We start from the raw sequence: 22,592 nt of genomic DNA, 5'->3' as shown, positions 1-22,592 counted from the left end.
ATTAAAAATATAAATCAGATATGGTGGTTGCCTGTAGTTGCAGCCTTGGGAAGTGGAGACAGGAGCTTCTGAGAGCTGCTACCTAGCAAGATTAGTCATATTGGAACCCTAGGTTTGACTGAGAAACCCTACTTCAACAAGGTGGAAGAGCGATTGAGGAAGGTTCTTAGATAATATCTCCCAGTAGGTACTTATACATTGTGCATCTGTGTTCATAAGCATGAAAAAACACATGTACTTACATCAGATACATGAAAAATGAAAGGAAATTTGTTATTCATAACTGATTCAAAAATTATTCAAGTTAAAGGAAATAATGCATTAAATCATCTGTAAAAATTTGTGTATGGCAGTATGTGTACTGTTGTATGCTTGTATGTTAATGACCAAGTGATTTGAATGGCAATAAAATATGAGAATAATGGGAGAAATACAGGGCTCTTAATGATAAGAACCTTCATTCTACTATGAGGGTTGTGTTATAAATTACTCTAAAGGACTATTTTATTATACACCCTTCTATAGAGTAGACTTCAAAGCAGACTTGAAGTACTCTGAAATTGGCTTGAATTAATAACAAGTATATAGTACAAATGTAGGAGAACCACTTAGAAATGTGTGTGTAGGGGAGGAAGCACTGTATAAATGACAGTTTGTGGTCTTTGGGCTGTGACAACAGGATACTATGATTTGGGAAGTTTCTAAACAATAGAAATTTGGGGCCAGCTAGATAATTGTCTTAGTGGCTAAAGGTACTTGCTAGGTAGTCTAAAGATGTGTGATCTAGAATTTACATAGACATAGTAGAAGAAAGTTGTCCTGTGACCGACACAGCTGCTGTAGACCACCTGAATTTCTCCTAAAAACATTAAGAAATTGAGAATTTAAATTGAAAAAGGAAAAAGAAATTCATTTCTCTAGAGGCTGAACGTTTTCAGCTCAGGCACCTAGCTCAGAATGGTACCTGGAAAGGTGGCTGGGATGGGGAGGTTTTCAGAAGGACCCTGACTCTGAAACATAATAGTCCTCCAAGGCTACTTTCCTAATACCAACAACTTGGGAAGTAGTTTATTGGTTTCAGAAAGCTTACTAATATTCAGTCTTGGAACCGATATAAGTGAAATCACGGAAATGGTTCACTGAAACCACAAAAGGCAGATAAACTGGGCAAAGGAAAATAGGAAGTATTAGCGATAGGAAACTGGTAGCAATAGCCAAGATGTTAATTTAATTTTACCAGTAATATCTTTGTATATTAACAACTTAACAGTATAAACTAAAAGACAGACAAAACCCCCCACAGAATGGAAGACCTAGATATACATTGCCTATAAGAAACTTACTATATCTACAATGTTGCAAACACATTTAAGCTCCAAGGATACTGAATGATATACACAATCATTATTAAGAGGAAGCAGAAATATTATGTAGGGACCATTGTGGTTAAAGTTTCAGGAAGCTACTGGGAAGGCTACAAGGATTAAATAGCCTAATAAGTAGTGAGGAAGTGTCTACTTCCCAAGCAGAAACAATCATCCGTGATGTTTATGTGTTTAATAAAAGAATGTTCAATATATATTAAAATTTGACAGACATGTCAGAGAAAATTTGACACATAAGCTATATTAGTAAGCTCCAATATTTCTTGATCATAAATGCATATTTAGGAAGTAGAAATTAACAAAGGAAAGAGTTGAATTAAATGGCACCATCAGTTCAATGAATTTAATAGCATTTACTCAGCACTTAATCTTACAATAGCAGATAACTCATTCTTCTCACCTCAAGTGTTAAAATTCATCAAGATAGAACTTCTTCTGAGCCATAAAACATACCTTATAAAATTTAAAGCATAGGGGGCTGGCAATGTGTCTTACAGGGAAAACTTCTTGTTATTCAAGTCTGGTAATCTAATCTTGATTTCTAGAACAAACATAATGTTGGAAGGAGAGAGATGATGCCACAAATGTATCATCTGTTCTATACATGTGTGCTATAGTACATATACACTTACAAATATACATACATATACTAATGACAAAAATTAAATGTATAGAAAATATAAAAATCTCTGCTCTGAGACCATAGTAGAATGCACCTAAAATCCTCAAACTGCTGGTGAATAAATTATATAGTATATATATATATATATGTATATAAAACCAACATTATGAAAATATTTTAAGTGACTACAAATAATAATACAACATATCCAAATTTGTTGGCTCTGGGAAGAGTCGTGCTTAGGAGAAATTCAAAGCAACGAGCATGCTTATTTGAAAGCAAGGGTCTAAAAATCAATCATTTATGATTCCACTTTAGAAAATGAGAGAAAGAAGAGCAAATTAAATCTAAAGCAAGCAGAATATAAGAAATAAATATCGGAGCAAAACCCAGTAAAATTGAAAACAGGAGATCAATAGAAAAAAAAAATCAACAAAACCAAAAGCCAGTCCTTTGAAGAGGTCAATACTGTCAATATGCCTACAGCCAGGCTAACAGGACAAAGGAAACAAAGGCACTGGTACTAGCAGTTAGAAAAGAGGGCATCACTAAAACACCTGGAGACAGTAAAGGATAATAAAGAAAACTTTTAGTCTCTGCACATTAATCCAATAGCCTAGGGGAAAAAGGACCAATTCTTTGAAAGACAAAACTTGTCAAATCTTGTAGAAGAGGGAAGGGAAGACACAATCAAAATAAACCTATATCAAATAAAATTATTGAATTGGTAAATATGAATCTCTCCCAACAAAAAGAACAGAATGAGATTGGTTCAAGGGTGAATTTTATATAACTTTTAATCATAAGAAATGACATCATTTCTCCACAATTTTTCCACGAAATAAAAGTGAAGGAAACACTTTCAAACTATGATGTTAGGGTTATACGATCCAGACAAAAAGGGCTGGAAGAAAACCGTGCAGACGTATTTTACAAATATAGACGTTAAAATCTTTTTTGTCTCTTTTTTTCTTTTAATTGGATTTTTTGTTTATTTACGTTTCAAATGTTATCCCTGTTCCCAGTTTCCTGTCCATAAACCCCCATCCCGTCTTCTCTGAGGGTATTCTCCCACCCATCCACCCACCCTTTTCTGCATAAACCTTAAACAGATATTAGCAACTGATTCCATCAATGCAACTGTGTCACTGACGTCATTACTGTGTTCCAAAATACTACTAGAAATTAAGTTAAAATAAGGCAAAAACAATAAAAGATGCATCAAATGGCAAGGAGGAAATAGAATGTTATGTCACGGATGAGACAGACATCTACACATTATATACATATGTCTTCTATATAATCTGAAAGAATCAATAACAATCTCCAAGAACTTTTAAATGATGAAGGAGAGGTTATTTACTTCTTATGTACTTGCAATGTACAAATGATATTTGAAATAACAAATTTTACTATTTCTCTCTGCACCCAAAATACTGAATTACTTAGGCTTACTTCTAATACATACTCACAAGTACTATGAAGAATGACTGCAAAATCTGATGGAAGAGGTCAGAGAACATAAGAAATGGAAACATAGTTTACACTCAAAAATAATGAAACTCAACAATTTTAACTTCTTCTATCTCAATTGTCAATCAAAAGTCTAGGATGCAACTTTGTTAGCAACAACAACATGTTCTTAAAGTTTACACTTGAAAGCAAAGAACCCCAAAAGGTAACTCAGTTTTTAGAACAGAATCTGAATCACTGACATAAATACAACCCCAAGTTTTATTCTAAAGCTGTAAAAATGAAGAGAAGGTGGTTAAGTGGTGAAGGACAGACAAAAGGGTCAACAGAGCAGAAGAAAGAATCCAGAAATAGCCATAGAATACAGTCACCCAGCATCTGACAAAAGAGCAAAGGCAGTAAAATGGATCAAAGGGTAGACTTTTATCATATGGCTACAACTGGATATTCACTAGAAAAAAATGAATTCTGATGCAGGCCTTATGCTGTGCAGGAAAATGAAATAAAAATGGATCATAGTCCTCAAAGGAAAACTATCCAACTTACAGAAAATCACATAAGATAATTCTTGATGACCCAGGATATAGCAAAGGCTTTATGGGAACAGCTGCAGAAGGACTATGGAACTAAAGGTTGGCAAGATGAATTTGATCAATGTGAATAACTGTTATTTGAAACATACCAAGAGGATGAAATGTCACTCCACAGACTTAGAGAATACCTGCCAGAGCTAATGATGCACTTCAGTGCAGCACATACAAAACAGCCCTTACAACTCCAAAAAGCGAAAAGAAGCCACCAAATAATAAAGCAAACAAAGAACAAACATCTTATTCAAGAAAATACACAAGTCACAAGTCATGAACACATCAAATAGGTTCAACATTGTACATTATCAGGGGATTTTGAACTTAAACAATCAGGAGGCAGCACATGCCTATTCATAATAATAAGACCACTATGTATTAGTACAGCTGGAGAGGAAGAAGATGATCATGGTGTATCTATTTGGGCATTTAGAAAGTCTCTGAAATGTAAACAGTCTCATGATAAGATGCAGCCAAGATAAGATATACTTCTTGCTATTTACCCAGATAAAGTTAAACCTTACTTTCATATAAATACATGCAGATACATGTTTTTTAGCAACTTTATTCATAAATGACAAAGTGATGAAGTAATAGCTAAGCTTTGGTATAGGAGCAGATAAGTAGCTAGTAACGTATGAGGAGTAGCATATTATACTGATGTTACAAAAAAAAAAACAAACCATGAAGTCATGATAAGAACTAAAGTTACCTTAAATAGATACCAGTCAGCAATTGAATCTAAATTAAAGAGGAATAGACACAGCCTGAGAACAAATACATGACATTCTTGACAAGCAAAACCTTGGAGACAGCAAAAGAGATGCATGGTGGTCAAAAGTTAGAGAGGAAAGAAGGATGAGCAGGCAAAATGTAGTTCTTTTCTGAGGGCAGTAAAACCATTCTGTAGGATATAAAGATGGTCTACATATGTATGGTGGTAGGCTTTAGTTGTTAGCTTGGTATGCTCTACTGTCACTTACAAAGTCTCAATGAAGACCGACTAAATTAGGTTGGCTTGTGGGCAGGCCTGTGAGGACTATATTTATTACATTAATATGGGAATTTCCATGGACTGTGGGTGGCAATATTCTTGGATGGGAGTGAGGAGTGAAGGAGTACTGAGCTGAGCACAGTTGTGTCAAGGTTTTGTTCCTGTCACCTCTCTACAATGATGAACTATAACTCCAAGTTCTGGGCCAAAATCTTCTCTTCCCTTCATTGCTTTTGTCAAGGTATTTTGTCAAAGTTTTCCAAAATGACTCTCCTGATTCCTGCTGTTGCTGATTACTCTGCAGACATCAGAACTCGTGTTCCTAAGCTCCACCACTAAGAACCAAAAGCTCTCAGTGAGCTTTCCAGGATTTCAACCTCAAGCTGTGATTCAGACTCATCAAATGAACAAATATTGGGATGTTGGCCTCTCCGGTATGAAAATGCCTCTTTGAGAATACATCAACTGCTAAGACATAGAGCCTCAAGATCCAGGGATCCATTTTGTACTCAGCATCTCAGGCACAAATGAATGTTATTATAATTTTAATGTATGTTGACAAAATTTGCTATGAGTTATCTTTACTTAAAAATTTCCTTTTGTTATTTTTCCCATTTTATAATTTTCTGCTAAATACTTCCACATTTTTCTTCTCAATTATTTTTACTATTTCCTTGGTAATTTCATATTCCATGTTTTAATCATTTTCCTTGCCTCTTCCGATATGCCTTGCCTCTTTCCCAGGCCACACCCCCTTCTAGATACCCAACTCTGTTCCCTCCCCCTTTCTCCCCCTCTTTCATCCATAAATTCCAACTTGTGCTGCCCATATATATTCTTGGACAGATTGTCTCAGAGTGGAGAGCATGGTCACCTTTACCAGAGGATCCACTCTTACAGGAAAATGACATGCCAACAGCTTCTTGGTGAGGGGTGGGATTTCATGCATAGCTACCCTCTCCTTACTGGGATTTTGTCTGACTTGAGGTAGCACAGGTCTTATGTCTGCCATTACAACCTCTTGAATTCATGTGTTATCTCTCTGCTGTGTCTAGAAGACTCATTTTCATTGTAGTCATTCACAGCCCCTAGCCTTATAATCTTTATGCCTCTTTTTTTTTTCAATGAATCCTGGTTCTTGGGAAGGAGGTAGTAGAGACTTTCCTAACTTTAGATGATGGTTCTTTATTGAGACATAGTTGTTTGAAAGTTTTTAATATAATACAATGCACTACACATTTTTTGGTTTTCCCTTCTTATTTTCTTGTGAATTGAAATATATCCCACAAAGGCTTGTACTAGAAGATGGATTTTGACTGTTCAACTTGGTAAATGATTTACTTAAAAGATACTACTGACACCAGTTGAATTCTAAGGAGTAGATGGAAAGGTGCACTAGCTGATGGATAATGGCGGGGTTGCTGAAATCCATTCATAATAAGAGTTTTATGCACATGACTTACTTATTCCTCCTAGCATTTTGGAAAATCCTAGTTTTCTACCCCAAAAGAACATCAGGGGCAGAACTGTGTCAGGGAGTAGCCAGCTGACAATTACAACCATTTCTCTGGTAGATTTCTACTTTGTGGTGTCGTTCTCATAATGATGCTTCCAGGGAAGCTAATACTTTGAAAATGGATGACACATAAAACATAAGACAGTTTAAGGCTATATTTTAAACCCTGGAATGTTACATTGAATAATGTGTAGAACCAAGGTTTATCCTTAGATAGGTATTGGAGATCCACATATCTTCTACACATCTAGTTTTACACTGGAAATAGCCACTATTTCCAAGACCTTGCTTTCACACCCAAATAATTCAAAGAAGTTAATTAAGGCCAAGGACCATGACATAGTATCACACAGTAATGATCATGCTGGAAAACAAACTTATCGAGTACCGAGAGCAGAGTAGATTAAGGCCTAATCTCACGTGTAGCTGCTACAGCACAGTGAGAATGCAGACCATGGAGAATAAATAACACTGGGGTGAGCCAGGGAAATGAATGGCAGATTGGTTGTCAGTGTTCTTCTTTCTGCTTCAAGTGACTTTTATTCACACATATTCTAATTTATCACAGAGCCAATTCCACAAAGTATTTGTGAAACAGTGATGTTTGGTTTCTAGACATCTTTCGTTTCTAAAGAGCCTGCATTGCATAAAAGTTTATTGAAAACAATATACATTATATATACTGAAGCATCTCACAGTGAATGGATAGTGAGCACCTTCTGTTCCCAGTTTTAAAAGGTTCTATTTGTAGAGTGCTCTGATCATATGTCTTAAGTCCAAAATATCGCTTTTTTCTTTATTGGTTATTTTATTTATTTACATTTCAAATGCTATCCCCCTTCCTAGTTTCAGTTTCACAAACCCCGTCTCCCATTCCCCTCCCCCTGCCTCCATGAGGATGATCCCCAGTCTGCTCACTGACTCCTGCCTCAGCACTCTAGCATTCCCCAACATTGGGGTATCAAGTCTCCACAGGACCAATGGGCTCCCATCCCACTGATGCCAGATAAGGCAATCTTCTGCTAGATACCCAGCTGGAGCTATGGGTCCCCCTGTGTACTCTTTGGATGGTGGTTTAGTCCCTGCAAGCTTTGGGGAGTCGATTTGGTTGATATTGTTGTTCTTCCTATGGGATGGCAACTCCCTTCAGCTCTTTAAGTCCTTGCCCTAATTTCCCCACTGGGGTCCCCATACTCAGTCTGATGTTTGGCTGCATGTATCTGCATCTATATTGGTCAGGCTTGTCTTTTAAGCAAAACAAAATATACTAGAATATCCCTACAATGAACCTTAAATAGCTAGGACCCAGGTACTCTTCAGATAACTTCCAACAATATTCTGTTGCTTATCTTGGCTTTGAGCTGCTGATGGGTGGAATATGACATGTACTTAAAAGTAAGGCAAGAAACATGGGCTATTACTGGGAAAAATAGTCAAATCAAATTCTTAGTGCATGCATGGGATGAAATCTCATGAGTTAAAAAAAATTGAAAGAGATTTACTCCACATACATATTGCTAGACTGTGCATCTTCTAACTCTCCATACATGAAGTAAAAGTGATTATGTGTGGGCACATGCATTCTTAGCTGCATGCATCCAAGGACACAGGATGCTTTCTTGATATGTCTTGTAAAGGAGAAAACAACACTCAGGGAAAAACCAGTGCTTTCCAGGTGTCATGGTGATGGTGGTCAGGGAATACAACAAAGACAACTAAAAATTGTATGTGAAGAGATCACGATAAAGAAACACAAAACTAAGTGATCCACTTAACCGTGAGTATCACAGAGGAAATGGGAACACCCCAGGTCTCATGTATAATGACACAATCTTATCCATTCATACCTAACATTGCCTATAAAAATGTATGTGTGTGGCATACTGGGCTTAAGGGAAAGCTATTGTCACTTACTGGATGACGTGACTTCTGTTTGTGCCATGGGCACAGATGGAAGCATATACTCAGATACAACTTTTCTTTTATTATACTTTCTTTTGATACTTTGTTCAATACGTTTTTTGTTCTTTTTCTCCATTTTCATTGGATATACTTTAATTTACATTTCATCCCCTATCCCCACCCAACCACCCACACTGTCCTGCCTCCCTGTTATGAAATTCTCACACACTGGGGGATCCAGCCTTGGCAGGACCAAGGGCTTCTCCTCCATTTGGTGCCCAACAAGGCCATCCTCTGCTGCATAGGCAGCTGGAGCCATGGGTCTGTCCATGTGTACTCTTTAGATGGTGGTTTAGTTCCTGGGAGCTCTGGTTGGTTGGTATTGCTGTTGTTATGGGGTTGCAAGCTCCTTCAGTTCCTTCAATTCTTTCTCTAACTCCTCCAATGGGGACCCTGTTCTCCGTTCAATGGTTTGCTACTAGCATTTGGGTCTGTATTTGTCATGCTCTGTCTGACCCTCTCAGGAGACAGCTATATCAGGCTCCTGTCAGCATGTACTCCTTGGCTTCATCAAAATTGTCTAGGTTTGATATATATATATAGAGACTTGATCCCTAGGTAGGGCAGGATGTAGACCATTCCTTCAGCTTCTCCTTCAAATTTCATCTCCATAACTCCTCCTATGAATACTTTTGTTCCCCCATCTAAGAAGTACTGAAGTATCCACACTTTGGTTGTCCTTCTTCTTGAGCTTCATGTGGTCTATGGATTGTATCTTGGGTAATTCAAGCTTTTGAAGCTAATATCCACTTATCAGTGAGTGCATACCATGTTTGTTTTTCTGTGATTGGGTTAGCTCACTCAGGATGATATTTTCTAGTTCCATTCATTTGCCTATGAATTTCATGAAGTCATTGTTTTTTATAGTTGAGTAGTACTCCATTGTGTAGATGTACCACATTTTCTTTATCCATTCCTTGTTGAAGGGCATCTGGGTTCTTTCCAGCTTCTGGCTATTATAAATAAGGCTGCTATGAACACAGGGGGAGCATGTGTCCTTGTTATATATTGGAGCATCTTTTTGGTATATGACCAGGAGTACTGGGTATTCAGCTAGTACTCTGTCCAATTTTCTGAGGAACCTCCAGACTGATTTCCAAAGTGGTTATACCAGATTTAAATCCCAGCAACAATGGAGGAGTGGTCCTTTTTTCCCAGATCCTCACCAGAGTCTGCTGTTGCTGGAGTTTTTGATCTTAGCCATTCTGACTGGTGTGAGGTAGAATCTCGGGGTCATTTTGATTTGCATTTCCCTGATGATTAAGGATGTTGAACATTTCTTTAGGTGTTTTTCAGCTATTCGATATTCCTCAGCTGAGAATTCTTTGTTTAGCTCCATGTTTTAATAGGGTTATTTGATTCTCTGGAATCTAAACACATCATTCTAACATTACAGAAGGCTGTGATTGCTATGCTAGAATCCTTTGGTTTTGTATTTGAACCTACAATAACAGAGATAGCAATTAATGACATTATGAACTTTGCCTGGGTGTTATTTTTTTTTAATAATACCTAGTACCAGATGCCCAGTGTACTTCCAAAAGCAACTAGCTGAATATGATGGTTCAAATATATGAGTCCTCTTTTCTGTAATTTAAACTAACCCTTCCATTGTCAACATAATGCTTAGAATATAAACCTTCCCAGGCAACTCTTGCACTCATCAGCTTCTTTGCTCACATTATTTTGGAAAAAAAGATGAATGTATCTATTAATATACCAGGGAGTGAAGGGGGTAAACAGTCTAAGTATTGTGTATGCTGCAATGAATATGAAATCAGAGGCCAGGGGTTGTTATGTAATTCCTTTCCCATGAAACAGAAAACCAATTTACTTAATTGCTTGTGCTTAAGGGCAATGTCATTTCATATGGCTTACTGTTTCATATTGATGCGAGAATATTAAGTTACTAATGGTACAAGTCAATAAAAACAATCATAAGCTATGAACTTTCATGTTGTGGAAGGAACCGACTTGACAAGGAATGGCATTAACATATGAACTTTCATATTTCAGACACTTGACTCTTCTCAGAGATGACTTCAGGTCTTCTGTTAAATCCATCTGTGCTCTGTCAATCAGAAGAGTTAAATTACATTATCCACTCAAATGTTCTCATCTCTGAGTTCATCTTATACAAGTATAAGCTATCCAGTTGAGCCTTTGAGCATTTCTGCACATTTCATCAAACCTCTTTGGATTTGAAGTGTCTAATGCATAGTTAAATATGCATTAACTAACAAAGAAGGTCTTGTACTAAACAAAGTACCACAACAGACAATGATCCAGATGATAAATCACAACCATAATTTTATGATGTGGCATAGGTTACCAATGCTTGAAGTTGACTTCTTCATTTAAGAATTTAAACCAGGAGAACTTGTGTAGAGAATTCTTTTCCAAACTGGATAATGAGTCATTATGAAAGGAGCTGGAGGTATTTGTTCTTCTCAAGCATCTTCACAACCTTAGGCAGTATGACTAGGGATTCAGAATGGAAGAGGGAGCTAATTTAAGAATGCTTGCACTTGTTTTTCCTGTTGTTATGGAATATAGGAGAGATAATTTTTAAGTGGGCATTCAAAGCATTGATAAAAGGAATGCTGAGTGCTTGAAGTAATTGAAAATATTCTCAAAGCCTGAAACAGGGAGAACAATTACAAAACTAGCTGTCCTTAAACTAAATAAAGCCAGATGACAGAAAAACAGGAATGGTAGTCAATCTGTTCTTATTTGTAGCTTGTTATCTAATATCATGGGAATTATTTTTCTTTTAGATGTTTTGGTTTCCTAGGATTGTCATAACAACATCAACAACACAAAAAATCAACAGTGGCTTCAGACAACAGACATAAGTTCTCTCCCAGTTTCTGTGAGCTGCAAGTCTGAAGTGAAGAAACTGGTAGAGCCATGTTCCCTTCTGAATCCTTACAATTGGTGTCTTCTGAATTCTCCTGTCTCCTGAGGGTTTCAGCCACCCATGGCTTTGTGGGAACACAGCTATCGCTATTATCACATGACATTTATTCTTCCTTGTCTGTCTGTCCATGATTTTCTCTTCTTTATGTGTCTCTGTCCAAACTGCATTTTCCCCCCATAAGATCATAATTGATAAGAAATGAAGCTCCATTTTACTTCAGAGTAATCTTGTTGCAATTTAATCAGCATTTCCACAAAAGTCCTGTGTCCAAATAAGGTTACGCTCTAAAGTTCTGGACTCTAGTATTTAAGCATATCCCTTAGGAGAACAGAGATTAGCCACAAATGACATCACTTGAAGTAACATATATCACTGAACCATGGTATAGCTACATGCCCATATGCATATATTTAGTAAGAAACCTTTGTCACACGGATATACTGAGTTGGCCATTGTGTGGTTGTCTGCTTTACTGATGCCTAACACTGTAAGTCTGTAAACCCAAGACTGGGATTTGAAATCTTCCCAAACAGAATGACTGTCTCCAAGATCAACAGACAAATCAACAACCAGGTTGGCCTTGCTTGACAGGGCTCAAAGATATCTAGCTATGAAGCCTTTGTTCAGTATAAATGCATTTATTTTCTTTATTTTATTAAATTTATTTATTTATTCACTTTACAACCCAATATCAGCCCTCCCTCTCCTCCCACTACTGGTGAAGTTGTGGAGAAAGGAGAAAACTCCTCCACTACTGGTGGGAGTTCAAACTTCTACAACCACTTTGGAATCAACTTACTTATTTCCCAGAAAATTGGGAATAGTTGAACCTCAAAACCCGTTTATACCACTTCTGGGTATATATCCAAAAGATGCTCCACCATCCCACAAGGAAACTTGCTCAACTATGTTCATAGTAGCTTTATTTGTAGTAGCCAGAAACTGGGAACAACTTAGATGTCTCTCAATTGAAGAATGGATACAGAAAATGTGGTTCATTTCCAAAAGAGAATACTATTAAGCCATTAAAAAGAAACATTATGAGTTCACAGGGAAATAGGTGAAACTAGAAAATATCATAAGTGATGTAACCCAGACCCAAAGGAGAGGCATGGTATGAGTCCATTTCTTAGCCATTCTTCAATTACTAATGTTCCTTTAAAATCTATAATATTTCTACAATGGATTCATCACAATTGAAACAGAAAGGAAGAGGACATCTGAAGGCATTTGCACTATAAAGACAAACAGATCAGTTTACGTCTTGAAGCTCCACTACCAGTTCTCCCAGTGCCTCAGAGAAAACATTTTACACTTTCCAAATCCAGAGTATGTTTTCCTGTGAATTGAAGAGTCTTACAGCTAATGTCCAGTGGAACAGCAAAAATTGCCTGTCAGTACCTACCATGGCATCTAGATGAATTGCTTGGTAACCCAAAGCAACCATTTATTGCATCACAAATTGGCTGTTTGAATATAAAACACAAAGCACACAAACACTACAATGTTATGCAGAATAACATTTAATATAAAAGAAACAGGAAACAATTTTAATTGGACTTACAGGTTGAAAGAAATGTTGTTAATTATAGTGGTTTGCAAAAGTAAAAATAGGCCAGACTAGAATTCAGAAAACATACCTACCAACTTGACAAGCATTTTGATGTTTTATCTGTTTGCCAGATGTTTTTAAGTGGCACAGACACCTATAATACATAGGATATGAGAAAAGTTACATAACTTACCCCACCAACTTTCTCAAAGTGCGATCCATCTTTCTTAAAGTCCGTAAGAGTTCCATTGAAATACCAGGCAAACATTATGTCTAATAGGGGGTCATGTTGAACCTGGCAAGGTAAAATGATGCTCTCACCAACGGCAACGTCCATGTTAGAAGGTGCCAAAATTATTCTTGTTGGTTCTACGGGAAAATTATAATAACAAGTTATTGATAAACAAATTTTAATGTTGATGAAAGCGATTTTTATAGGTAGATCATTCATTTGAGTTAGAATGTGGATGTTTGCATAGGCAGGAATGTATAATAGACCTAAGTGATTAAAAGACTTCAAGATTAAAGTGACATATTGATGTCAAATTATACTAAATTTTACTGGTCTCATTTTTTTCTTTGGAGAATTAAGGAATATGATTTTGAAGAAGATATATTTCCAGAACTGAAACTCATTTGCAAACATATTACACTAACAACAAAATCAACTCACTTTTGTCTCATTGTTTTGTGAGATATGACAAAAATTCCATGTTATGACGAATCTCCAATGAATAGCAAATGCGTTCACACCCAAAGCCATGTAAACTCAAACCTTCCCTGTTTATGGACTTGGCAAACATGCCATGTGAGGCGCACTAAGCTAGCACACTGGCTTATGATCGATTTCCTTTAATGTCCACCTATACATGGTCCCCTACCACTGTCATATTTCTTTCATTGATAACGAATTCATCTTCTCTGGATTCCACCTTCCCACTGTTTCATACATCCTTTTACCCTAGGACAACAAAACTCATTGAAGAACAGTTTGTATGTAGAGAGTAAAATACCTTAGGATATTACCTCTTCCAACCAATGTGGTCAGGCTTCACTCCCTCATGTGACCTAGTCCCATCAGGTCTCCAAAATACATTGTGCTATAATCTCCCATAGTAATATTTTATTCTTTAATGCTCTTTCTCAGTTGCCTTCCCTCTGCCTTACATAGTCTCTTTCATTTCATACTGTGCTAAGCACTCAGCATCCCCCATCTCCACTTACAAGGCCTCTTTGGTTCTAAATTTTTTTAATGTAAAATGGGTTGAGCTGTGTGTTTTTTTTAAGTGTTTCACATAAACATATTAATTTTACGAATCAATGGTATTCATCTTGTGGCTTCAAGTACCAATCTTGATATAAGCAACTGCTGAGTTACTACCTCCTCACCAGTCTCTCTCCATCAAGTTTAAATTCTCATATTCCGTGACCTACTCAGCTCCTTAATTTCTTTGCTTTACCATGACTTCCTTTAGAGCACATAGTAGAATCCAATTCTGAATGGGGTATTCAGTTATATTTACATGGCTTGGCTAGTGGAATGTATATAAGAGGTATATGTAGGGCTCATGGACCAAAATTTGAAGAAGTAACAACGTGTTAGACTTCTTCCTCTGTCCATGAGGTAGAGAAAATGGAAGCTTTTATTCCTGAAAATAGAGAGTGGGGTTATCTCACAATGGAGTATTTATATAAATACATCAACCTGTGCCTTTGAAATTCCCTGAGGCTTTGTGAATATTCAATCTGCTCCATTGATTAAGCCTAGTAAGTACCTTATGTTTACCATGTCCAAACTGATGTCATAACCCCTGTCCCTCCCGAATCAGTCCAAATACAGCATGTGCCAATGCAATCGTGTAGAATCATGACAGCTATTCATTCCATTGTTTAATTGAACATCGTACTGTTCTTTCCTTTCTTCTTTCTCTCCCCTTCCCATTCCTTCCCTCCATTCCATCTTTCTTTCGCTTCTTTCTGTGCAGGAGTCAAATCTTAGAGCCTCATGCATGCTAAGTAGGACTCTGTGAACTTTTCCTTTATTCCTTAATTTGAAGCCATTCTGGGTTCTTTTTCTTTTCATGAAGCTTCCATTTCACTTGATAGCACCTCCTGCTGAGTCTATGCCCAATATATAAAGTAACTGATACCAATCTGTAGACTCCTGCAGAAAACCACCTTTGGCTGCTACTGGTCCCTGCCACCTCCTGCTGTCTTCATGTCTTGATTCATTCAGAATCTTCTAAACATAGCAGTTATTTGAAAATCACACATTTGTGCTGCCATTTCTCTGCTGTGTAACAGTACATTGGCTTCTCTTTCCAAATCAGACTGAAACCTAAAGTCTTAACAAGTCTATAACTACTCAACTATCCCTAAGCAATCTGCTAACACTTTCATTTCGCTGAAATCTGAGACCCATGTCCTAACCAGGCCAACTGGGGTACCCTGGTTTACTCCCAACTTACCTTATTCCCTCAATCATTTTTACTTTTTTAATCATTTTACAATTTTTCCTTCTTAATAATCTCTTGGGATCATTTGCCCCTCTGTGCTCCTTCCTGTGGTAGGATGTAAGGTGCACAGGGTAGTACTTTTGCTGATGTCTAATTGACATAACCCAAATACCTGTCTCATAAAATGCTCATTTTTGCCTTAGGAGAATAAAAGAACAAAACATATCCCAAACTATAAACGAATCACATTATCATCAAAGGTCATTTCATGAACTTGAACTTCTATTAAAAAAAAGACCATTTATAATGAAACATGAGCACTCAAAGCTCTCAAATAACATCACAAAGTAAAGGTAATCACAATAAATTCCATTTGGATTTCTTATGACCCAGGATGCAAACAGAGTAGCTACCATGTCCAGCCATGTGTCCCGTGATGGGATAACTAAACATTAAGGTATCATTCTCTTGCACTTAAACCAACATGGGTTCTGACTTTACAGTGTACTGTACAGTGGGAGAAATGTACATTCAATGTATTGATTCTTAAATAAACATTGTTTTGGAATGCCAACACTAATATAACGCATTTTGATCAAATCTATACAAACTTCCTTTCCTCAATCTCCTCCTATACCTCTCCTGCCATTTTCTTCCTCAACTTCCTGTGCACTACTTCAACCCACCTCATCTACCCAATGCAACCAATACATGCATAGGTGTGTGCACTTGTCTCTAATGAAATACACTTCACCCTGGAGTAAAGAAACCTCTAAGAAGAGCACGCACCTGTCACAACCAAGTGGGTGGTGCCATTCGCTTTGCCAAACTGGTTTTCTGCTATGCAGGTGTAGATTCCAGCATCAGCCTTAGTCACATTCATAATTTTGAGTCCTCCATCATTTAAAAAAGAAATCCTGAAGTAAATAGAAATCAGAACAACAAATGTACAATAATCACTCTTCCCACATAACTGGAACATTCTTTTTTTTTCAGAATTCACTGCTTAAATTAGTAATTTAGGGTACAGTCCACCAGTCACTAGTTTCTGTAAATTGAAAAAAGTAAAAGGGATTTACATAAACATACAAATGCATAGAGACACAGAATTAAACAGGAAATACTTTACCAACTAGAATTTTTCTTGATGATTTTTATTTATCTTTGGTTTAATGCATTTGCTATCTCACATCTAATTATAGGAATGTTTTTAGTAAATAATTATAAAACATTATATATGGTGCAATTTACCTTAATTTTAAAACATTATATCAAAAACAAGAACATACATATCTTTAATTATGAACTAGAATAGTCACATTTAATAAAATTAAAAATTAAAAATATATATGTGGTTATCAGTGAAGTACTGAAAAGAATTTCAATAACTCCAAGGGTGTGTCTCAGGGGCCTTTGCTCCAACTTGTATTCCTAAAGAAATTGAAAATAATGTCTTATATGTAATGTGCTAGGATTACATTGTGAATAAGATGGTATCCTAGTGGTTCATATAAAAATATTAATCTTGAGAGACACAGACAATAAAAGACTAAGTAAATGTGAGGGCAGAGCTTTTGGGAGTTTGAAGGAGAAAGAGAGGGTGTTATAAAAGCAGGAAATTGAATTAGGTAGCATTTCTAAGAGAGAAGGTTCATTAGTACTGAAGGTTCATTAGACACGTCATTTGTCGGACCCACCCCTGTGTGTTTATTTCACATGTCAACTCACAATTACAATTTCTGCTCTGAATACCTGATACCATTACTAGATCTTTCAGTTCATATATGAATTTCTCTTGTTTTCCATTGTTCATAGCTCTAAGCATGTATATTGAATCTATGCAAATGGAAAAATAAACTATTTTAAAGGTTTGTAGTCCAGTGTCAGCATGGCACCATATGCAAAACAGTCAATAAAATGTCTACACCTTTGGACCTGTTCAATAATGCATGTAAAGAGGATAATGAGAATATTAGATTAAAGAGGAAAATTGCAACCCAATCTCTATGTACTATTATATACACTATATACACATATTATACTACACATGTAATGTTATTGTATACACATATGCAAATAATGTCACTCATTGGTATCTATAGGGGATTGATACTTGGAGCCTTCCAGTGTTATCCTGGTCTCATAGAAGAAGGTGTACAACCTGTATAACCATTATATTTAATTTATTCTTAGGCTACTTTTACTTAATACAATGTAACCAGGATAAGAATAAATATGTTCATTGCTTAGGGAACAAAGAGCAAATAAGTTTGTACATATCCAATACAGCCTTGGTCATAGAAGCTTCTTATTGTGATGGGTTAAGACTCTTTACTCTCTAAAATGCTAAGACTAAGCAATTGTCAATACTCAACTATAGATGTTCCAGAGATATTAAACCCATATCACCCCTTCCATACCCAGATGAAAGAACAGGACAGATGAAAGAAGAAGAGAAATAAAGAATATTAGAGCCATAGCAATTGGAGAAGTGCTGTACAATGTGTCCTCTAGACAAGACATGGATGTTACACACACAAACTCATAGCAGCTGATTTAAAAATTCTAGTCAGAGGAGGGAAGACCTTGTATGTCCACAATCATGGCTAAAGAATTACTGGTAGTTGATCATTGCTAGTGGAAGGAAAGTCACTTTTTCACAACTTCAGACATACATTCATATGTGTTACATATAAAAAAGTTAAAGATTAAAAAATAATCATAAAAGGATCATATGAAATCGAGATAGCGTCCTAGAGGAAGTTGGAGGAAGGGAATGAAGATGGCATTTAAGAAAGAGACTTTGCAAAGTTTATTTTTTTCAAAAGTTCTTGTCATTTTACATTATGTGCATGAGCGTTTTGCCCAAATGGTATGTCTGTGTACAATATAATGCCTGGATGCCTTGGAAGAAAGCATCAGAAACGATTGAACTGGAGTTATAGATGATTGGAGGTTACACATAGGTTAGATGACTCAAATCAACCAGTGCTCTTAACTGCTGATCCATCTCTCCAGCCACACCATTTTCTTTATTAATATGCTGGTTTGGAAGCAGTATGAATGCAAAGCTTGCTATATGGAGTACCAGTAGAGTCTGTTACACATATATAAATACACATTTATAATCTCATGTATCAAGGCACAAACACATATGTATGATATTGTTTTGTATTTTGTCATATAAATATGAAAAAGAGTGTAATAAAAAGGTAGGATAGAGAGAATTTAGAATTGACTTAGCTGTGGTTAAGGAAGGGAAACTGTACTTTAGGGCAGAAATCAACAGAGATGGAATGGTTGAAGATGACGGGAAGGAGCCACTGAGGGCTGGGAAGAAAGAGAGTGAGAAGTCTCACAGACAAAAGACTGAGAAGAGGGGAGAGAATTCAATCAAGCACTCCATCTCCAATTAGTGATTATTCCAATCGTTAATCATTTTAGTGAAAAAAATGTGCTAGGGCATTGCTCCAACCGATTTTAATTATCATTGTTAATAAAAATGGTTTACTGACTGTTTGTAACATATGAAGGAAAGATATTGGTCCAGGGCATCCAAAGCTCATGTTTGCATTTAAATGGGACCAAATGCAAATGCTATGAGTCCTGAGATGGAGCTCAAAGGGAGGCACACAGTAACTGGGTCTACCACTTTGGAAATTTGTCACTCCTAGAAGAGAGCAAAAATGCCTCTTATCAATTCAATATACATTGAGCTAAAGTTTAGAGATTAAGCAATAATGAGTTTTGGGTATTTTGTTTCATACTATAAATTTGCACATTTCTAATGACAATGTACAGAATACCCAAACATCAAAAAAAATTCTTTGTGTATATCTACTATGCGCTGCTGCTCTTGTTTGAGTCCCAAAAACAAAAAAAAAAACAGAGAGAAAAAAAAAAAAAAAAAGAAAGCGGGGGGAGGGGGGAGGGAGATGTTTGCCCGGAAACCGAGTGGGGGGGGGGGGATTTAGCGCAGTGGGGAGGGGCTTGCCAAGAAAGCGAAAGGCCCTGGGGTTGGGCCCCCCCCCCGGAAAAAAAAAAAAAAAAAAAAAAAAAAGAAATCCTACACCGCATTTTCTGCAGTAACATCAATTGAGCAAGCAATCTGCATGGCCTTGGTGAAATGAGGGAGGATTTCAGAGGCAAAGCCGAAGTTCTTAGGAACCACACAAGGATCTCCAAAACAAACACATTGACTCTCACAGAATGCCAACTCTGCGTGTATCATAAAAATTTAAGCTAATTGGATATTTTCTTCCTAAATTGGTTCTTTTAGTAAGTTCTAAAAGGCCCACAGGGCATTTCGCACAACATAAAAATAAACAATATTCAGTAAATGGATGGAGTAATTGTTTCTCAACAGAAAACCTTCAATAACCCATGCTTCCCCACAGAGACTCAAAGTGAAAATTTTATACCACTTCACTATAAATGAAATTGCCTTCTAAGCTTTCTGGGAACAGGTTTTTCTGGAAATAGATAGGACAGAAAATGTAGATAACAACAAATAACTCTGTTCTTGGCACAAAAAGTTCAATGAAGGTGGATTAAATTAACATTCTGAAAAGTGATACTCCATCAAGCTTTGAAAAATGTGCAACTAAAACCATGATGGCATTTTAACTTGTAGATTAGCTTTATAGCGCACCTTTATGCATGTTTTTTTATGCCCTTTCCTTCTGTAGTAAGAGGTCAGTTATTTCATTTAGCTTTGAACAGTTTATGCTTACTTTCAGATAAGGAGATGCGATGGCTTTACATTGCTCTAATGATCCGTGATGCAATTCAGGGATGGCATTTGAATTTATGACTTACAAAAAGAAAACAAACAAACGTCCCCAGTTTTCTTAAAATGTATACTGCTGTCTAGGTAGCATTGCACTGCACTTTATGACGGCATTTGAACACCTATAATAGCACAGTATGCTTTCAAATAGAAAAAGTATAGAGCCTTCTGAACACCAAGCAGGGTTTCTGAAAATATTGTTTTCCCTGGCCTGTGACTGGAGTATTAGAATAATTTATTCAACTTGAATTTTTAACAAACACAGTAAAGTGAACGTTTTGTCCAGAAGTACATCTCTGTGGAGATGAGCTCACATGAGATTGCAATGATTAAACTGCTACACAGAAAATAACAAGGCTCTTTTAGATAGCGTCTTCTGAGCACACACTCCACAAGATGGATGCTCGCAATTAGCCGTAGGGAAAAGTTTTCACAATGCATGTATTACAGGATAAATAATGAAAGTTAAGAAAACCAAATGCATATTGATGAAAGCATATGACAACATATGTGTCAGAGGGAAAAAAAAAGACTATGTACTCAACATAGTCCAACATACTCAGTAAAATAATTGCTCCCTCTCGGGCTCAAAGAGCTCCCACAGACAGTATTTAGAAAAGCAGTATTATGGTTTCTTCCCTTTAGCCATACCATTTAGGCCTTTTATCTTTAGAATGCAACAGTGTTAGTTTAGTGATTCATTTGACAGAAAAATATCTCTCAGGAAATGAGATACAGAATGGGGCACACTGAAGAGTTATTCATCCTTTCCTTGAGTGAGCATGGGTCTGGATAAAGGTGCTCTGTTTTGTTTGCACGGTGTCCATTCCATGCAGCAGGTCTCTGAGATGCTGACGATACCAGAGCCGGGCTCAAATCAGTAGCTTCTAGAAACCCACTGGTGTAGTAACATGACCTTGTCTTTACAAGGACATGGTCAACCATCTGGGAACATTTCCACTACTTTTATTTAACCTTTCCAAATACGGATCACTTTGAGATATATATTTGGAACTGAGTGAATTTTGTTGAGTCAAGTTTTTCCTTCTAAAATGAACCTATGCCCATAGAAACAAGCAGCTCAAAAGATACTACATTCTAACCAATACTATTTGCACAGGCAAAACTTATTTGGTGTCCCTTTACAATGGGGTATGTATAAAGATTATAAATAGTACCCAGATATATTGAAAAAAGAACACAGATTTGAATAAATGATATATGAAACTGTTTGATGGCTTACAAATTAATAGAAAACTTCAAAGAAGATTATTAAGACTCAAAGGCTCTCTGTATTAGACGCAATTCTTCTGTACTTCAGAGATGAGTCTGATCAATGAAAGAAAAATTCAATCTGTGAGCCTCATTATTATATGTACATAAAGATGATGTAAAATTGCTTAGGAGAGCAAAATTATGTTATTAAAACCTTATCTGGAATTAAGTAGATTTACATGTTAGTTAGCACATGTAAAGGGCCACGGGGCATCTTTGTAGCAGCAAGTCCCTTACTGCACGATAAGATGGGAAGATACATGGACTCTATACCCTGGCATATCAAAGACAAATAGGAGGTAATTGAAATAATTGAACTCTGCTGTCAGGGTCTTTCATCAACACTGAGGAGAGAGGCACATTCTCTAGGAAGGGCTTGGAGAACTTTTCTCCTATACGTGTCTCTCTACCCTGAAATATTAGTCACACTCAATATTAACACTGAAGCATAAGAGGCTCATGATGTAAACACAAGGGGAATTTTATCAAGTCAATGGCTTCTAGGCTGTCAAATTATTTGACTTGGTCCAAAGGGTGACTTACTTTTTGGACCCAGCATTGATCTATATTTGGTGAATTTTCTTTCTCATTTTATGCGGTCTTGATAGGACTGTGACTTACAGTGATGTGCTTTGATGTAAGTGAGGGATAAAGGGCAATAAGTTATATTTTCCAAATTGTATTGAGTACCAGTTGTTTTGGTATTATCTTAAAATACACAATAAACTTAGGTTAGAAATAGATCACAATGCTTTGGCTTCCTAACCACTTTTAATATGCTATCCACCCTGATGAAGTATGGATAATATTATGAGAAAAATATTTAAGACTCTGAATATTAGAGTCTCCCTCATAGCACCAATATTTTCGGAATAAAAATACAAATATAAAGTCATCAATTCATCCTAGCACTGTTTGAGTCAAAGAAGCATAATGCCTGCATCCAATTTATTGGGCACTACTCAGTATTATAAAGACATAGCTGAATGGAACATAGAGAGGAAGTTAGCAACTCTGTAATATCCATACAAATTCTTAGCTGGAGTTTCGAAATTCCCAAG

The 22,592-nt window shown here is 36.6% G+C and overlaps 1 protein-coding gene across 1 annotated transcript in view; it reads right to left on the bottom strand.

Moving 5' to 3' along the window:
- The window catches only part of Cntn3 (contactin 3), a 356,765-nt gene that overhangs the window by 54,640 nt on the left and 279,533 nt on the right, over positions 1-22,592 (bottom strand). Inside the window, exons 12-13 of the mRNA XM_032906010.1 lie at positions 16,257-16,384; positions 13,205-13,380 (exon numbers count right to left, since the gene is read on the bottom strand). Of these exons, the coding sequence (XP_032761901.1) occupies positions 13,205-13,380; positions 16,257-16,384 (304 nt within the window). The remainder of the gene's footprint in view (positions 1-13,204; positions 13,381-16,256; positions 16,385-22,592) is intronic.

This window comes from Rattus rattus, chromosome 6, assembly GCF_011064425.1.
Source record: "Rattus rattus isolate New Zealand chromosome 6, Rrattus_CSIRO_v1, whole genome shotgun sequence".
NCBI classification, from domain to species: domain Eukaryota; kingdom Metazoa; phylum Chordata; class Mammalia; order Rodentia; family Muridae; genus Rattus; species Rattus rattus.
This window is presented reverse-complemented; position numbering and strand designations above follow the sequence as displayed.